Source organism: Dromaius novaehollandiae, chromosome 4, assembly GCF_036370855.1.
Source record: "Dromaius novaehollandiae isolate bDroNov1 chromosome 4, bDroNov1.hap1, whole genome shotgun sequence".
Lineage (NCBI taxonomy): Eukaryota > Metazoa > Chordata > Aves > Casuariiformes > Dromaiidae > Dromaius > Dromaius novaehollandiae.
The window spans coordinates 52,952,372-52,968,058 of record NC_088101.1 but is presented as its reverse complement, the minus strand read 5'-3'; the positions used below and the strand labels follow the sequence as shown (position 1 = coordinate 52,968,058).

General features: G+C 36.7%; 1 protein-coding gene and 1 long non-coding RNA gene across 3 annotated transcripts in view; one reads left to right on the top strand and one right to left on the bottom strand.

The window, feature by feature from the left end:
• Positions 1-15,687, bottom strand: part of LOC112986132 (uncharacterized) — an 82,299-nt gene that overhangs the window by 4,740 nt on the left and 61,872 nt on the right. The gene's annotated exons all lie outside the window — the stretch shown is intronic.
• Positions 1-15,687, top strand: part of SORBS2 (sorbin and SH3 domain containing 2) — a 168,951-nt gene that overhangs the window by 141,085 nt on the left and 12,179 nt on the right. Inside the window, 8 exon segments of the mRNA XM_064511053.1 lie at positions 2,180-2,265; positions 5,052-5,098; positions 6,430-6,544; positions 6,637-6,765; positions 8,492-8,695; positions 12,617-12,736; positions 12,739-13,389; positions 13,391-13,414. Coding sequence (XP_064367123.1) covers positions 2,180-2,265; positions 5,052-5,098; positions 6,430-6,544; positions 6,637-6,765; positions 8,492-8,695; positions 12,617-12,736; positions 12,739-13,389; positions 13,391-13,414 — 1,376 coding nt within the window.

The window sequence follows — 15,687 nt, the reverse complement described above, 5'->3', positions numbered from 1 at the left end:
ATATTGATTTTGCAATGTAATAATCCACACCCATCTAATTAATCTTACATCTTTTTCTGTAATTTTTGCTAAACTAATAATGATGTATTTCAAGACAAATCAGAATTGCAGCAGTCACCACCTTTCCTTAACTAGTTAAAATATGCGTAGTGAGAATAGAGAATTTAATATAAAACAACTATAAAATGGAACTCAAAATTGAATTAGGCTTGAGGCATGATCATGATTAGCCCTTATAGGCAGTACTACATGACAGAATCAAAGTTGTTGGGAATCCACTGCGTATACAGGAACGTAAATGAGCAAAATTTTACTATCCTTTCCATACCCCCTCTTTTTTTAATCAGAAATAGTTACAGTAAATCTGCTGTTGCTTGGGAAGGTACACACTGCTACAGGTTAGGACTGTAGTAGCAGGTGCTATTAGGCATACTGCTCTTTTCTTTTCTAGCTCTCATATGTGCATAGAAGGGTAGGGGGACCAGATACAGTGAGTATTGGTTCCTAGTGAAAATTTCCTATGGTTTCTGTGTATAATCCAACACCAAAAACTGCGCTGGTCAAGTATCACAGTTGCTTAAAGCAAATTAACTTTCAGTCCTTGAAAATACGGAAATCATAGTTCAGAGTAAGCTTGGTTTCCTGGTAGCTTATGGGACGATGAAGGAGCCTGGTATGAGGGAAGTGATATACTTTGTTTACATTCATATCCATAAAGTAGTGTATAGAATCAGTATATCAGAATATTCCATTGACTTCTATCAGCATTGGTCATGGCTGAGCTCTCCTAATGAAGGTCCCTATTTTGCTGGATCCACTGTGCTTCTCTAACAGACACAAGCCACTGCAGAAACTCCAAGGTCGTATCAACAGAAGCACTCAAAGCAACTAACAAACATTGATGGCATAAGGAGCTGTACAGAAATTAAAGGAAACTGTGTTCTTCCTAAAGCTGTTTTTCACACTTTTTCCTCCCACATCTTTCTGCGGGCATTTTAAATTAAAAATTAATAGATGCAATGTTTGGAGGCATTATCTCTGTGCAGTTAGCACAGGTCATTGTTCAAAAACACATGCCATATCAAGAAAGCTGTCCAGAATGGGGCCCAGACACCCTTGCTGAGGTTGACATGCTTGTAACCAACAACATATATAAACTAATTATCTCATTTTTCCTCCACTGAATTTATCAATAGCCTCAAGTCCTTGTGGCTTAGCAAACAGTCCACTAGTGAGCATTTAAATCTCATTCTTCTGTAAGACCCCAACATAATGGATTAGATGCTTTCCGTTCTATTTTTCCACTTGTACTTCTTTGGAAATCTATAGATTTGGTAGAAACAGATTATGTGAATGAAGTCCAAAGAAGGCAAACATTAGACAGATGCCTCCACTACCAGGTATCACTGTGGCACTAGGAGAATACAGTAGTGAGTAAATCTCAGGAGTAAAGAGGAGATTGATTTTATCCTCTGGTCTGATGCAATTCCTTTATATTTTCATCTCACATTGGCAACTTGCAGGGCTATATAGACTGCAAGATTTTGATTTTATTTTTATTGAATATATGAAAAGATGTATTCACCAATATACCGTCCTGTAATAAACATTGGTGAATTGTGCTTTTTAGAGAAAATCTGCCACATAGATTGGTGAGTAATGAATTGTGCTCCATCTCTTAAAACAGAGCTGTTTTTTTATGTGCTGCCTAACAGAAGGGAAACAAATCATTCCCTATTTTCTCATTAAAGCATGCTTTAATCATATTTCATGCATGAAATTCTGTTTATATTGGTAGCATTCAGGAAAAGGTTTTTGTAACTTGATGAAGTCTCAGTACTGCTGTCACGTCCTCCATTTAGTCCAGTAGACATGTGCTCCTTAGTACAATAAGGCATAATTTTGCCCTCCTGGTCCTCTATTATACATTCCTCTGCTGTGGATCAGAGGAAGGCCTTTGCTTGACAGCCAGTTTTTCTTTTTTTAAAAAAACATGCTCTTTAGCCATCATGTCATATGCTTTTCTTTCTACTAAAGGTGAAATAATAGATTAAAGAGCTCTTCATTTCTTTATATTTTTGTGGATCCCATTAAATAAGACCAAGCAGTATCAAAGATTTGAACTGTTTTTTTGCTTAATTTACCAGAGATTCATATAATGATGTTCTATTTTCAGTAGACCAGGAATCTCCTGGAAGCTATTCTGCTTTCACTGATGTGGGACGATGTATTCCAAGGGAGAGAAGAGGAACTACGGACAAAGAGGTAGTTAAACAAGAATAAATAATGCAGCAACTTCCACATGGAAAACCATTAACATTTTCAAGACAAAATCTGCTTTGGTTATAAAACACTGTAATGATGCAGACCAAAGGAACACTTAAACATAACCATATCATTAGATGGGACAGCATCCTTCTTTTTTTAGGAGATTGGTACCTAAAAAAAGTAAAAGAATATCAAGCTTTGCAAGATAAGCTGCATTTTCTACTGATGTTTAAATGGATGAGGACACTAGTTTACTAGTCATTGACAGGCTCTGTCAGAGTTGACTGAAGGGGGCATTTGGGACAGAAAAGAATAGCAGCTGTGACTGGGAAAAATCCCTTGTGAAACCAAAGTTCATGCAAGCAGCTGCCTCAGGAGTTTCAGGACTGACACAAAGAACATTTGTATTTCACAATTATTTATGTTTTAAAAAACAAAAACACTGTTAGTTATCCTAAGAGCAATCTCTAATTTCTGTAACAATTTTGGTGATTGTAATCATATGCTGATTGCTTATACTAATGATTTGGAGGAGGAAATGGAATCAGGCATATGACCTCTAATATAAATAGTACAAAAATGACAGAAAAATGGAAAATAACACAAAATATCACCATACACAAAAAACATGCTATATCATCCAATCTCCTAAGAATGTTTCTAGAACTAGAACTCAAAACACTCTCTAAACAGGTTTCAGGGATTGTATTCAATCATAAACTGATTACATTTATATTAACTAACATCTATAGACCATAACTTGCTAAGATTTTCCATTGACTTCGATAATATTATAGTAAATAATGGTAAGATTACAGAGCACCCTATTTTAATCTTATAATTTAACAGCTGAAAACAAGCAAGTGAGTACTGTATAAGCAGCAAACTCTCTTTGTATCTAATAATTCATAGACTAGACTAAGTTTTGCTGTGGCCATTTATCTTGTTAAATGGTGGTACAGGTTAGAACTGGTTACAGCACCTGAATTCAGATCCGCTCACACCCCAATGTCATGGGTTTGTTGTTGCAATTGCATTAAGAGTCTGATTTCAAAAAAAGATTACACAGTAGAAAATACTGGTTAAAGAAGCTTCAGGAGCAGTTATGTGTTCCTTTTAAGGAATTATGCATCATCAAAAGTCATATTTCAATTTGAAAATCCATATAGTACTTACACTGCAAGCAATTCTCAAGATTGCTGTGATTGCAAAAGATGAGAGAAGAAACACTTTTCTCTACTTTTAATAAATATATTTTGTACATTTCAAGTATTTGTGTTTAATTAGCTTCACTGCTCCTTTTATACTACCTACTTTTCACATTCTTTGGTTTAGTAGTTACAGCACCAGCAGCAAAACTGAAAAAAAGGCAAACAAAATTGGGAAAGAGTGAAAAAGCGTAGGGCTTAGCTATAGTTGATGGTATGAATATGCCCTTCTGTCCAGAAGACCATTTTTAACATCAGTAGAGAACATGAAAATACTTTTAAATTTAGGCTATCATATCTGAAGGAGACCTGTAACAGAAAACTTTATCAGTACCAAAAACTGCAAGTTGATGGGATCCTTAAATAACTTTTGGGGCACTTCATTATTGAAAGTACAACATTATAGGTATGCTAAATTTGCTAGACGATGACAAGATGGGAGGGAACTCTGTGGAGAACATCTGTCCTGGCAGAAAGCCAAAACAAAACTTCAGCTCTCCCTTCTTATTCCTGTTATTATAAAAGGATGTGCGCCCTTATATCATTACAAATAGTATCTCTCAGAAATAGTGTAAACAGCTTATTCTAGTCAGTAGTATATCCTAAAGGCAAATTTTAGAAAGTGTAGCAATCTCTAATCCTCACAAGTACTCGCAGAGAAGGACAAGATCACTTCACCAGATAGCCTCACATAATAGTGCTAATGAGTTCATGCACCCTTCTCTTAAATATCCAGTGCTGGTTACCTGATAGAGGCAGAAATTGAATGAGGGAGACTCCTGGGTCAGATCACAATCATGTTTAGCACAGCTTTGAAAAAAATAAAACTACAGCCCTGCAGTACTGCTCTCAACCACGCAGGTGAGGGGTAAGGATGTTTTACAGTTTTATTTTTGAAAAAATGCTGAGCTTACAGATACTTGGTGATGGAACGTGAGAAACAGATGAAAGGAATTACAGAGAGTGATTGCCTGTGATAGTGAGAGCAAGAGAGCTGCACTGATGACTCAGGAGATCTCTTCCAGTCTTGTGTTTCTCAGACTTTCTAAAAACTGTGAATGCGATTACAGAAATCTAAAACATTTCCAGGCTCTTCCAGCTATCATACTAATTTTTCCTTTTGTGTAATAATATGATGCATTATTTGCAGTCAAAATTAGCATAAGGATAACAAATTAAGCTTAACAGAAAAGGCATCTAAAATGTTAGAGAATACTAAGCATATGAATTTCCATTGTTCCTGGAGATACAGTTGCTTACAAGTCACATGGGCATTTACTAAACTTTTTTTTCTTTTTTTTTACTTTTTCAGTTCTCTTAAACATAAAGCTCAAAATTGCAAAGGGGTCTGTATTAAAATATTAGCTGCTAGCTCTTTTTAAAACACTAAGGCCCAAACACCCAACAACTTCAAAAAAGGAAGCTGCATACTTTAATTGCCTAAATATAGCCTTACTGTGATAACCATTATAAGGCATGTGCCCCTTTTTAAATCTTGGTCGCTTTTTTTAAAAGTTGAAACATTATGTTTACCATATAGTAATACTATGTGAATGTATTTTGCCTGCTTTTCAGAAACTGCCAGCTAGAGCTGTATATGACTTTAATGCTCAGACTTCTAAGTAAGTACTAAATTTTTGTTCATTTAAGAATTCATAATTTAAGAATGATCTTTCTAGCACTCACCTCAGCTAGCTGCTGTTCTAGCTAAATTTCAACAGCAAATGCCATGGAAGCAGAAGATGCTGCTTGCTGTCACAGTAGCCTCTGCACTACCAAACAGTGTGAGATGGTATTTCATATTTAAATTTCTTAAATGATTATATTCATTGCATTTGTTTAAGCACAGGAATGGCTGTGCAACTTCAGCCTTCTAGATCATGGGTCCTGAGTGTCATCCACAGAACGCTCTTTGTTCATGGTGAATGGTATTCAGGTTACACAAGGTACAGTGCTTAATGTGCTGTTGTAGATCGCGTGCTTCTCTTATCAAAATTCAGTGTAGTGCTTTAGCATCTTCCCATCTGTCTGTCGTAACATACTAAGGCTCCCTTCAGGATGTGTCACGCATCCATACCAAGGCAATCCACAGTGGTCCATAAGAAAAAGAAATAGGGAAACACTGTGCTAGGATATGAAGGAGTCAACGGGGAGAGCCTGTACTCTATCACTTCTGTTGTTCCTGTGACTCAGGGCATTTAACAGATTTTTAGCTCAGATCAAATATTGTCACTAGAATTACATTAGCTGTATGTGATACAAAACTGACAACTTTAATTATTGGAGCAGCCAATTAGCTCTTGGAAAATCAAATGGATGATACAGTGAGAAGATACTGGCCAAGATTTGAAAAATGTTCTGAATCATTTGGATACTTCCCTTTTTTGGTATCCAACATTAAGCATGTTACAGGCTCTGAGTCTCAAAAATGGTGAGAACATAATCCTGTATTCTTGATGCTTCTGAATAGTTCACAGTGTAATGGAAAAGGTGTAAAGCAGAAGCACTCCAAACTGTGCTGCTGCAAAAGGTAGTAATAGCCCATGGAGACATGGGACATATTTCAGTAGTGTTCCCTTCTATTTCATAAAGAACACCAATATCCCTCAGATGCCTGACATGAATGTGGTACCTGAACAAGAGATCCAGAAGACACCATAATTGCATGCAGACCCAGAGAGCTCTAATAATAACTAGTAATATTTCCTTGAAAGACCAGTGTAATTCAGGCCCCCATAACTCATAGAGAGTTTCTGGGACTCATAATGTGAATCATTTCATTTTATATGGTCTAATCAACTGGTAAATATACCATTGCTGTGGCACTTTTTCTCCAAATGTTTAGTTGCTACGTTCTGTTTCAGATTTGAACTGTAGAGACCTCAGAAACTACACAGGCAGAGAAGTTCAAATATAAAGCTATAAACATCTGATTTAAATAAATTTGTTACAGAGAGCTGTCCTTTAAGAAAGGAGATACTGTCTATATCCTCAGGAAAATTGATCAAAACTGGTATGAAGGTGAGCACCATGGAAGAGTTGGAATATTCCCAATTTCTTATGTTGAGGTTTGTTCTCTGTTTTAATTCCTTGGATTAGTTTGGGTAATAGGTCCACAAACTACATGGGAATGATGAAAATGTGTTTTTTTTTTCCCTAGAAGCTTTTTCCTCCAGAAAAAGCACAACCTGTGAGGCCACCTCCCCCTGCACAGATTGGAGAGATTGGAGAAGCTATTGCCAAATACAATTTCAGTGCAGACACAAATGTGGAGTTATCGCTCAGAAAGGTACTGTTTTAGAACTGTCTTTATCAAAATACCATTATGGTGTCTACTGCTACACAGAATTAATTTAGAGTAAATACTGTGCTTTGGTGCACTATACCTTTAAAATATGCTATGTACAAAGCAATATAATGGTGAGAAGCTATTAACATAACTCATTGGCTTGCTGCAAATATGTTGTGCATGTAAATTAGACTGCTGTAGATTAACACATGCAAAGATCTGTTAACTGGCTGCTCAGTTTTCCTGTTTTCATTTCAGTTATCCATTCCTCTTTTTCTAATAATTATTTTTACTATTGTAATTATCATGATAGGGTTTTAATACAGAAAAAACAGGCTTAGAGGCATTTTTGTGGGTGCATCATTTCTTGCAAAATGATTCATCATCATAACCCTTTGATTTTTATAACATTCTTGCATCTTCTCTATGCACATCTTGGCAGTAACATATTATTGCACATGAGAATGTTTAATTTCTGAGGCTGGTTGGACACTAGGATATTACTGCTTTATAAAGCTTTATTGTTAAATTATTTTATATTCTAAGTATAATTATAGGATTTTTTTTAATTAATAAAAGAGTTGGTAAAAGTTATTCCGTGATTTGTCTTTCTCTTGAAATAAGACTAAGAATACAGCTTATTGATGCTGAACTTGAGTCCGGTCAAGCACTTATTGAATTCTGTGTGTTTTTCCATTCATAAGAGATTGGTGAACCCCAAAGAGGTCCCCCCCTAAAAAAAAAAAATCGGGAATTGGAAATTAAAGGGAACAGTTTGTGTGTGTGGTGGGTTGTTTTGTTTTGTTTTGTTTTGACTATTCCTGTTTATGCTTATTGTAGTGGTCACAGTCTTGACAGCCCAGTTTTGTTTTTTTTAAAAAAAAGGTAATGTGCACTAGGTTTCTATTCTTCTGTCCCACTAAAGATGATTTTAGGGCACTCAACAAATCAACTACAGAAACAAAACTACATAATTCCAAGAGAACACAAAAATAGAAGTCAAGAATTTGTTACAAAAAGACATGATAAGATACACGTCATATAAAACAAAAGAGGGAGCTCATGAAGTTTCACTACAGAGAAAAGTTTGAATAAAAAGTTGGTATTTTCTATTTCAGTTCCTAGGTGCTAAAAACAGTAAGTGAGCCACTGCCCACCTATCTCTTTGCATACATAGCTGATAGTCAACATGCTCACTGGGAAAAGCATTTCCTTCTCTCAGCATTCTCTAGGAAGTCATTTTGAACTCTCCACCTCCATTTATTCTAAGTTTACTGATAACAAACAAAGCACTTGCATGGATTTCAGAGTTTATTTTTAACTTTTTTTTTAAAGGAGAAATGGGCATTTAAATTAATACAGTAGTCACTACTACATGGTGCAGTTAGGGTGTTAGCTAGTACTTTGGGCAAAAATTAAAACAGGTTATGCTCTGAATAAATGTTTAAATGTTAATCCTTCATTGAAGAGTAGAAGACTACATGAGACTTTCTTCTCATATAAGAGTAGCACTTGCAGTCCATGATTGGCCTTCTTTTGCTGGAATGACACTTCTCTGCATGGTTATAATAAATGGGAAGAAAAATATGAAAATGGAGAAGATTATCAAAACTAATGGGAAGTAACACTGCAGGGAAAATAATACTATGTTTTAAGATAGTATAAACTATTCAAAAAATAAACTTTGACTCATCTTCTGATAACTTCTTCTCATAATGCATTTCAGGGAGACAGAGTAATTCTTCTTAAGCGAGTTGATCAAAACTGGTATGAAGGCAGAATACCAGGAACCAACAGACAAGGCATCTTCCCTGTTTCCTATGTAGAAGTCATCAAAAAGAATGCATCAAAAAGCACTGATGACTACCCTAATCCTCCAATACCCCAAAGCTATTCTAGTGACAGAATACACCATTTAAGTTCAACTAAGGTAAGCAAATCATTTTTTTTTACTTTGCTATTACCCCTACAGTGGGTTAAGGAGGACTTATTTTTTGTTAAAAATGACAATGCATAATTTATGTATTGTTTTAAGTGCGCTGTATTTACTTTCCAAATACATAGAATTGCTTTGCTAACTTGTCATTTAAGTATTTTAATAGCAGAATGTCTGTCTTGCATTCTGCCAGGATTTTTCTCTTTTTTTCATTAACTATTATATTATTGAGAGTAGGGCCAAGCAAAATTTGGGCAGAAAAAAACAGCCCACACAAAAAAACTTACATGTCTTGGACAGAATTTGAGCATCAAGGGTATGTCCAGCAGACTTTTTATCATCCAGTGTGAAAACATTCTCGTAACACACACGTTCCAGAAGCTTATAGTCCCATAAGCGTGCAAAGGGTAAGGGCAGGTAGTTTGCACAGGGACACAGCTTGCCAAGACTAGTTCTGTGCCTTTCAAAAGTAAAGGAAAACAGCTAGTGATTCTATACTGTAACTTTCCTCTTTTTTGCCATTCACGCTCTAGAAGGAGATTCTTGGTGTAATGTAGGTTCTCTGGAGTGGTGTGACAGCAGTGACAGCATTGTATCATTCAGTAGCAAGGCAAATGTCATCACATTGCCAACAAGTTTGGATTCAGACCTTTACAATTTCAATTCTGAAATACAATTTCAGACGTTTCAATTACAATTTTTCACACCGAATGTCTGTGGCAGTTTCTGAATTCTTTTTCTTCCTATGCCACCACAAACTGTATTACATAATACTACAAAGAGAATTCCTGTATTATGATTTATCATTCACTCATGAGATTTCATGGTCATCTACGCAGGAAAAATAACTACTTTGTTACTGGCAGAAACTAAGAAAATTTCTGCATGCAAATTGTGATTAGCATTCATGCAGTATCAGCTGATGCTTCTGAATACTGAAGAGGGGAAACTTTCTAAATTTTCCTCTTTACATTTGTTGCTTCTCTTTCCAGCATGCGCTGTGTATTTTGCGTAGCATGTAAACTTTTCATCCTGCTGTTAATCTATATTTGTTTCAGTGTGGTTCTGCCCCATTTTCTACTTTTGTGTACTTGCATACTGGTGCTAATTTAGATGCTTCAACTGTGAGATAAGTTCCACTTCTATTTACAGCTTTGGGGACCACCACCAAAAACAGTGACCTTTGAAAATACTGCTTATGAATAAACAATTAGCTGGTTTATGATCATTGCCAGAACAGGTCTTTTCTGTTTTTCCCAAATATGCCATAAAGGGGTACTAGCTCCTTATTTTTCCACCCCAATAAAATTGTTGAAATGGAGTAGCACCAAGAGCTGTATCCCCATAATGAGGTAGCCATAAGCTATGGCCCTCTATCATTGTTAGAGAAATCTGGAGGTTCCTAAACGCAATTCAGAATATGAGACAACTCAGGTGCTCTGTATCGCAGAGATGTCTCTCTCTATTTGGAGATTTTTTTTGATGCAGATTTGGATTTTATAGGGTAGGCTTCCGGCAGCTAAAGTTGGGTTTTGTGTGTGACCCCCATAATCTTGTTGAGCATAGATGTAGTTTCAAAGCACTTATATTCAAGTGAAAAGCAGAAGCATATTAATATTACCTTGTCATTCCTTAACTTTATAAATTATTTATATTTTCCTGTAAGAGTTGAAAAGTCCAAACCTTGAATGGGAAAGAGTGAAATCGGGAGGAACACGAAGACCTCTAAAGATGTATATGGAGTGTTGTCCAGAATTGTCATTAGATAAGTCATCACTGATTAGAATAAAAGATAACCAAAAATCAGCAGATACACCTGAAGGGCAAAGCCTTAGTTTGTATAAGCTCGGAGAACTCCAGAGTGGTTTAGTGGCCAATCTTTTTTTAAGGCTGCTGTCATCAAGCAACTTGAGTGTGTAGTTGCAGGACCCTTAGATATGCTGCACACTCTTCTTCATATGCTCTACAAGCGTTTGATATAGGAGGTAGCAGTGACCAGCTTTGACCTAATCTTTGGGTCTAGGAAGATGTTGCCATCATCACAGTAGGAGTTACTGGGCTACTTTTTCCCAACACTGGGCATTTTTTAAATGGTAATATAGTCACCTCAGATTACTTATCAGCAGCAGCAAGACGCTTCTGTAAATAATTGGGTGTCTAATGTATCTGTTTTGTAAGAGAGGAAGGGAGGAAAAGCCCTCTTTGTGACACAGGAAGCTTGTGCGGGGTCATGTGGTTCTAGCATAAGTCAAAAAAAGACTCCCCTGAGGTTCTTGAACGGGCTCCTTGTTTCCCAGTTCAGCTGTGTTCAAAAATGGTAACACCACGTAAGATGACATCTTGTTCCTGACTAGCTAGGAGGGCTTTAGCAGTCCTGAAAGTTTTCTTGAGTTCACCATAATTACTGGTACCACTTCTTCCTATTTGTTGCGGCGGGGGGGGGGGGGGGGGTGCTAGCATGTAACCTGTTGTATCACTTCCTGCTGCTAGAGCAATTCTGCTAAACTTCACTGATCTAATGGCACTAAAAATAAATTAGCAATTTATGTCAAGAGCAAGCTTTGCTCTCCTGAACATGGACCAGAACATCTATGACTTCAGCTCTAGCACAGTTTGTAGCCACGGGAAATTAAAAACGGGAGCATCTCCTGGCCAATGTTATGACCTGAAAACCACAGGTTATAGGCCATTGCTCAAGAGAAAAGATGGAGAGAAAAAGACTGAATATCAGTTGTAACAGGCTAGTTCTGTTTTGCCAGATTGTACTGTATCAGTCTGTATGCTTTGGTACAAAAGATTTCTATACCAAATGTTTGTCTAACTTTAAAATAAAGCTATCTGCCTCTAGAAAACTCCAGTAGAAGGTAAGTAAGCTAATCTTATTCCCATTCTGTAATGTTAATTTAGCTTTCTGAAGTTAATTTTTCTATTCTAGAGTCATACTTAGAGTCTAAAGTAGTCCAGATAACCTAGAGAGATGTGCATCTAATTATTCTGGATAATTTTAACAATGAGATCAAAATATTTTTTGTTCAATTTTAATTTTGAAGATTAATAGTTACAAAATGCAATTTCAGTATTTACTGAAGCAATGGATATCTACTGATGCTGTGTACGTATGACTCACCAGTCTTTCATTCTTACAAAAGGACATTTCTTTTACCAGAAGGATACTTCAATCAATATTATGTAACAGTACTCAAAATACACTGCTGTATACTGTGCTGTCGCTATTTTAAAAGCATTGTTGGCTGCCTACATTCAGTTGGAATTGAATGTACCTTTCACAAATGTTGATGTCATTTTGAAATAATACATTTACTTTTAAAGAAAAATACATTCCATAGCTACTTGTGCCATAATAAAAGTATGCAATGTATTTAAGATGTTTCTGAAACATGTACTCAGATGTACTCAGAAAAAGTACAAACATTAACAGTAGAATAATGAGAAATCACCCCAGCTTTAGTATTTAAAAGTTAAGTATTTAAAAAAATACTTAATGACACTCTCAGTGTAGTTCTGACAATACTGATATTCTCAAAATAATAGTAATGGTTTGGGGAAAATTATATTAATTTCAATTGTATGATTTAATAACTTGTGACAAGCTTACTATCAGAGAGCCATAGATAACATAACTTTAGCAGATCAAATGCAGATTGCCCTCATGAATGTAATGATTCAGATCTGTCTTGATGTTTGACATTTAAGCTCCAAGCCAGAACCTGATACAGTTTCACTTTTTAAATATCTTTTCTGCTGTTCTGATTCATGTACTAAGGATTTCAGACACTCGTGCTCACTGAAATGATACTCTGCAATCCAAACAGCAGGCATTTTTCTTTCCCAATCTACTCGTATGTTAGTTCTCATTTATTTATTTAAATTCCCCTGTTTTTCTTATTTTTGAAGTTGCCTTCTCAAGCACTGTCCCCACTTCCTAGATACCATTCCTCCTCTTGGTCACATGTTGATCAAAAGCTCCTCCAGGCTGCTACTAGTGACTGGTTTTCACAGACTGTGAGTTTTTTCACCTTCAAGCACGTACGTGCACCTTACCTTCTCCACCATTTCCAAACGGTTTTCTTTGTGATGTAGAAGAACTCAGCTCTTTGGCCTTAACAGCATCCCGATCTGCAGCAATTCCCCCAAGTAATTTCATTCACCAAGCTAAGGATGATCATTCTATTCCAAATACAAAGGTCCCTCTCAGCTCTCCTATAGCTCTTCCTCAGCCCTTTCTTGTATCTACATCTGTCTCATCTTCAGCCAGCTCATCTCATGACACAGCACATAACCATATAAGCAACAATACCAAACTGAGAAAAGATAAAGACTTGCAAGGGATACTTGGCTCTTCAGTTATCAAAGTAACTAGAGACTTGTCAGATACTAAAAGAGAACGTGAACGTGTTGGCACCATTTCTGATATCTCTCTGCCACATAAAGGTGGCTCCGTCCCCAGAGTGCTAGTTGCAACTGCTGAACATGAAGAGGAAATCGGTACAGGAAATCTATCAGTTCATATAGGGGATCAGTCAAAGCTTCAAGAATCAGATTTCTACAGAGAAGCACAAGACACAACAGAAAAATGGCCAAGTCTCTATATAGAGGAGGATCTAAGACATGACAATCTAGAATTTCCAATAGCAAGTAGAGGAGACACCATGGTATATTATAAAGGATTATGCTTCACCAAATATCGATAAGGTATTTTAATTTCTGTAAAACATGGCTTCTATGTTCAGATAGCTTACTTGGTATAATTAATTTTTCTATGCTTTTTTTTTATATGTACATGTTCATGTTATGCACAGTCACAGCTTTATATTATTGCATGGGATAAAAATTGTCAGTGTTAGGTACAGTCCCTTCTCAAATCTTCCAGGTTTCAGGAAGGAGAGCGTCACACCACTGTAAGATCCGCAGTGTCCGGATTCCGCTGATCCCTTCCCTACTGCCCCTGGTAGTTGCTATCGAAGTTCCAATGCAAAGAGCCAGGGGACCATTTTCCCTGCTTGCCTATTACGTGCCTCTGCTTCAGAGCATGAGGCCTCAGCAAGCAAATCCTGTCAGCACTCTTCAGACGGAGAGAGAGACGTGTCTCCCACAGAGACTCAGTAGTATTTATAATTGATTCTTTTCCGAGAATGTCTATTAATAACAGATTAGATAGATTATGGTTGGCAGTTAAAGAAATGTTTCCCCCGGAGCACTTCCCACTTCCTCTTTTGGACAGCACTGTGCTGAACTATGCCAAATATGTGCTAGCTGTTAAATGCCACTATATTGCTACACAGTATGTGTGGTTTCTAAGCGAAGTTTTAGAACAGATTTTTTCTGTCCAGTGCTTATTTCAACAGTCAGACTGTTCAGGCAGTTAATTTGCTTGGCACATACAAATATGTAAATCAAATAGAATAATATGTTTCCATGCAGAATATAAAACTAGTTAATTAGAAAGATCTTGCAGGCCTCTTCTGCCTTTACGTGACTGGAAAAGCAAAAAATCAGTGTATTGTCTGAAGACAAGGACCAGTGAGAAACCAAAGAGAAAACAATAAAAATAGAAATCCAGTGCCATTAACAGCAACTTGTGTTGGTTTGTGAGGGCAGGATTTCCTCCCAGCATAGTAGACTGACTAATAATAAAAGTAGCATCACATTTCTGACTGTTCAGGTTAGTTGCATGACTCCACACTGTGCATTTTATGTCCTTCACAGCTGGTTTTACAACACAGTTACTTCCCATTTTTCGTAAATGTTTAAGCTAGCTCTACTTTCTAGAGGGGTATCAGGAAAGTCTGATCCTCCCTTCCACCTTTTTTCTAATCATCCATTTCACTTTGCCAAGGCACCAACTTCTCACTCTGTTTCTACAACATCCCTGTCTGCTGCTGCTTCCCCCTCACCTCCTCTCCTTTTTAAACTGTTATACCGACAGGAGAAAGACTCACCGAAGTTAAAGGTAACCACACTTTTTGAATGTGGTTTGCTGCAAGTCTTCACATACATTTAACTGCAAGGCTAATACTGAGTTTGATCTTTTCAGATGTATTGTCTCAATTACTAATATTAAATAACATAAGCACATGGAATATTGTGATAGGCCTTCTTCAAATGAAAAACAAAGTAAAACTTATAACCATTATATACAATGAAATAACTTACGGAGATACCACTAATGGGACAGGCCATCAACTCAATTCAAAGTCCGTATCAGGACTTCAGTCTAACTCTTACTTAATTCAAGGAAACAGAATCTTATGCAAGCACATGAAACTAAGTGACATTGTACTTTAAAAGCATTTTCAGTTTCAGGATAACACTTAAGAGAACAGTCATGCATTTCTCAGTAAAGCACTATGCAGCAGAGGGTTACATTCTAAATACCAGTCCTGTTAGACAAAGACTGAACAAAGATTATTGCCTCTTCACAGCTACAATTCATGTCAGCATTGCAACTCCGTGCCAGAAAAATGAAATCTGGAAAGAGCCTATCAATTTCTAGGTGGGCAAAGTCAATTCCCAGTGCAGCTTAGACCCAAACGCAATTTCCACTTCCAGAGGGGAGGGTTCGAGTCTTCCAGAGGGTCAATTTTTTGTGTGTGTGAAAAGGAGAAAAAGTCCTGTAAAAAGTTTGAAAGACTACCAAAAATAATCATTTAATATGTAGCAAAAAATATATACTTGGTGAAAAACTACAATATTAGACTGCGTGTTAATGGAAAGCCCATATGTAATGGGCTTTAAGAAATCTTAAGAACCACCATTTTGGTGACTTTTCCTTAAGGAAGGAAGAGGCATCAAGGTTCTTGCCAGGGTATGAATTTATCATGGACTTAAGAATGTTTTACCACAAAAAGGGGTAAAACAAACTACTGCACCCATTTCTGAAATTCTGAATAATTCAGCAGCTGTACAGTGTTTTTGATGGCTGCTTTTTACTTAGTCTAACCAACAAAATTCAGAAAATTCCTCAT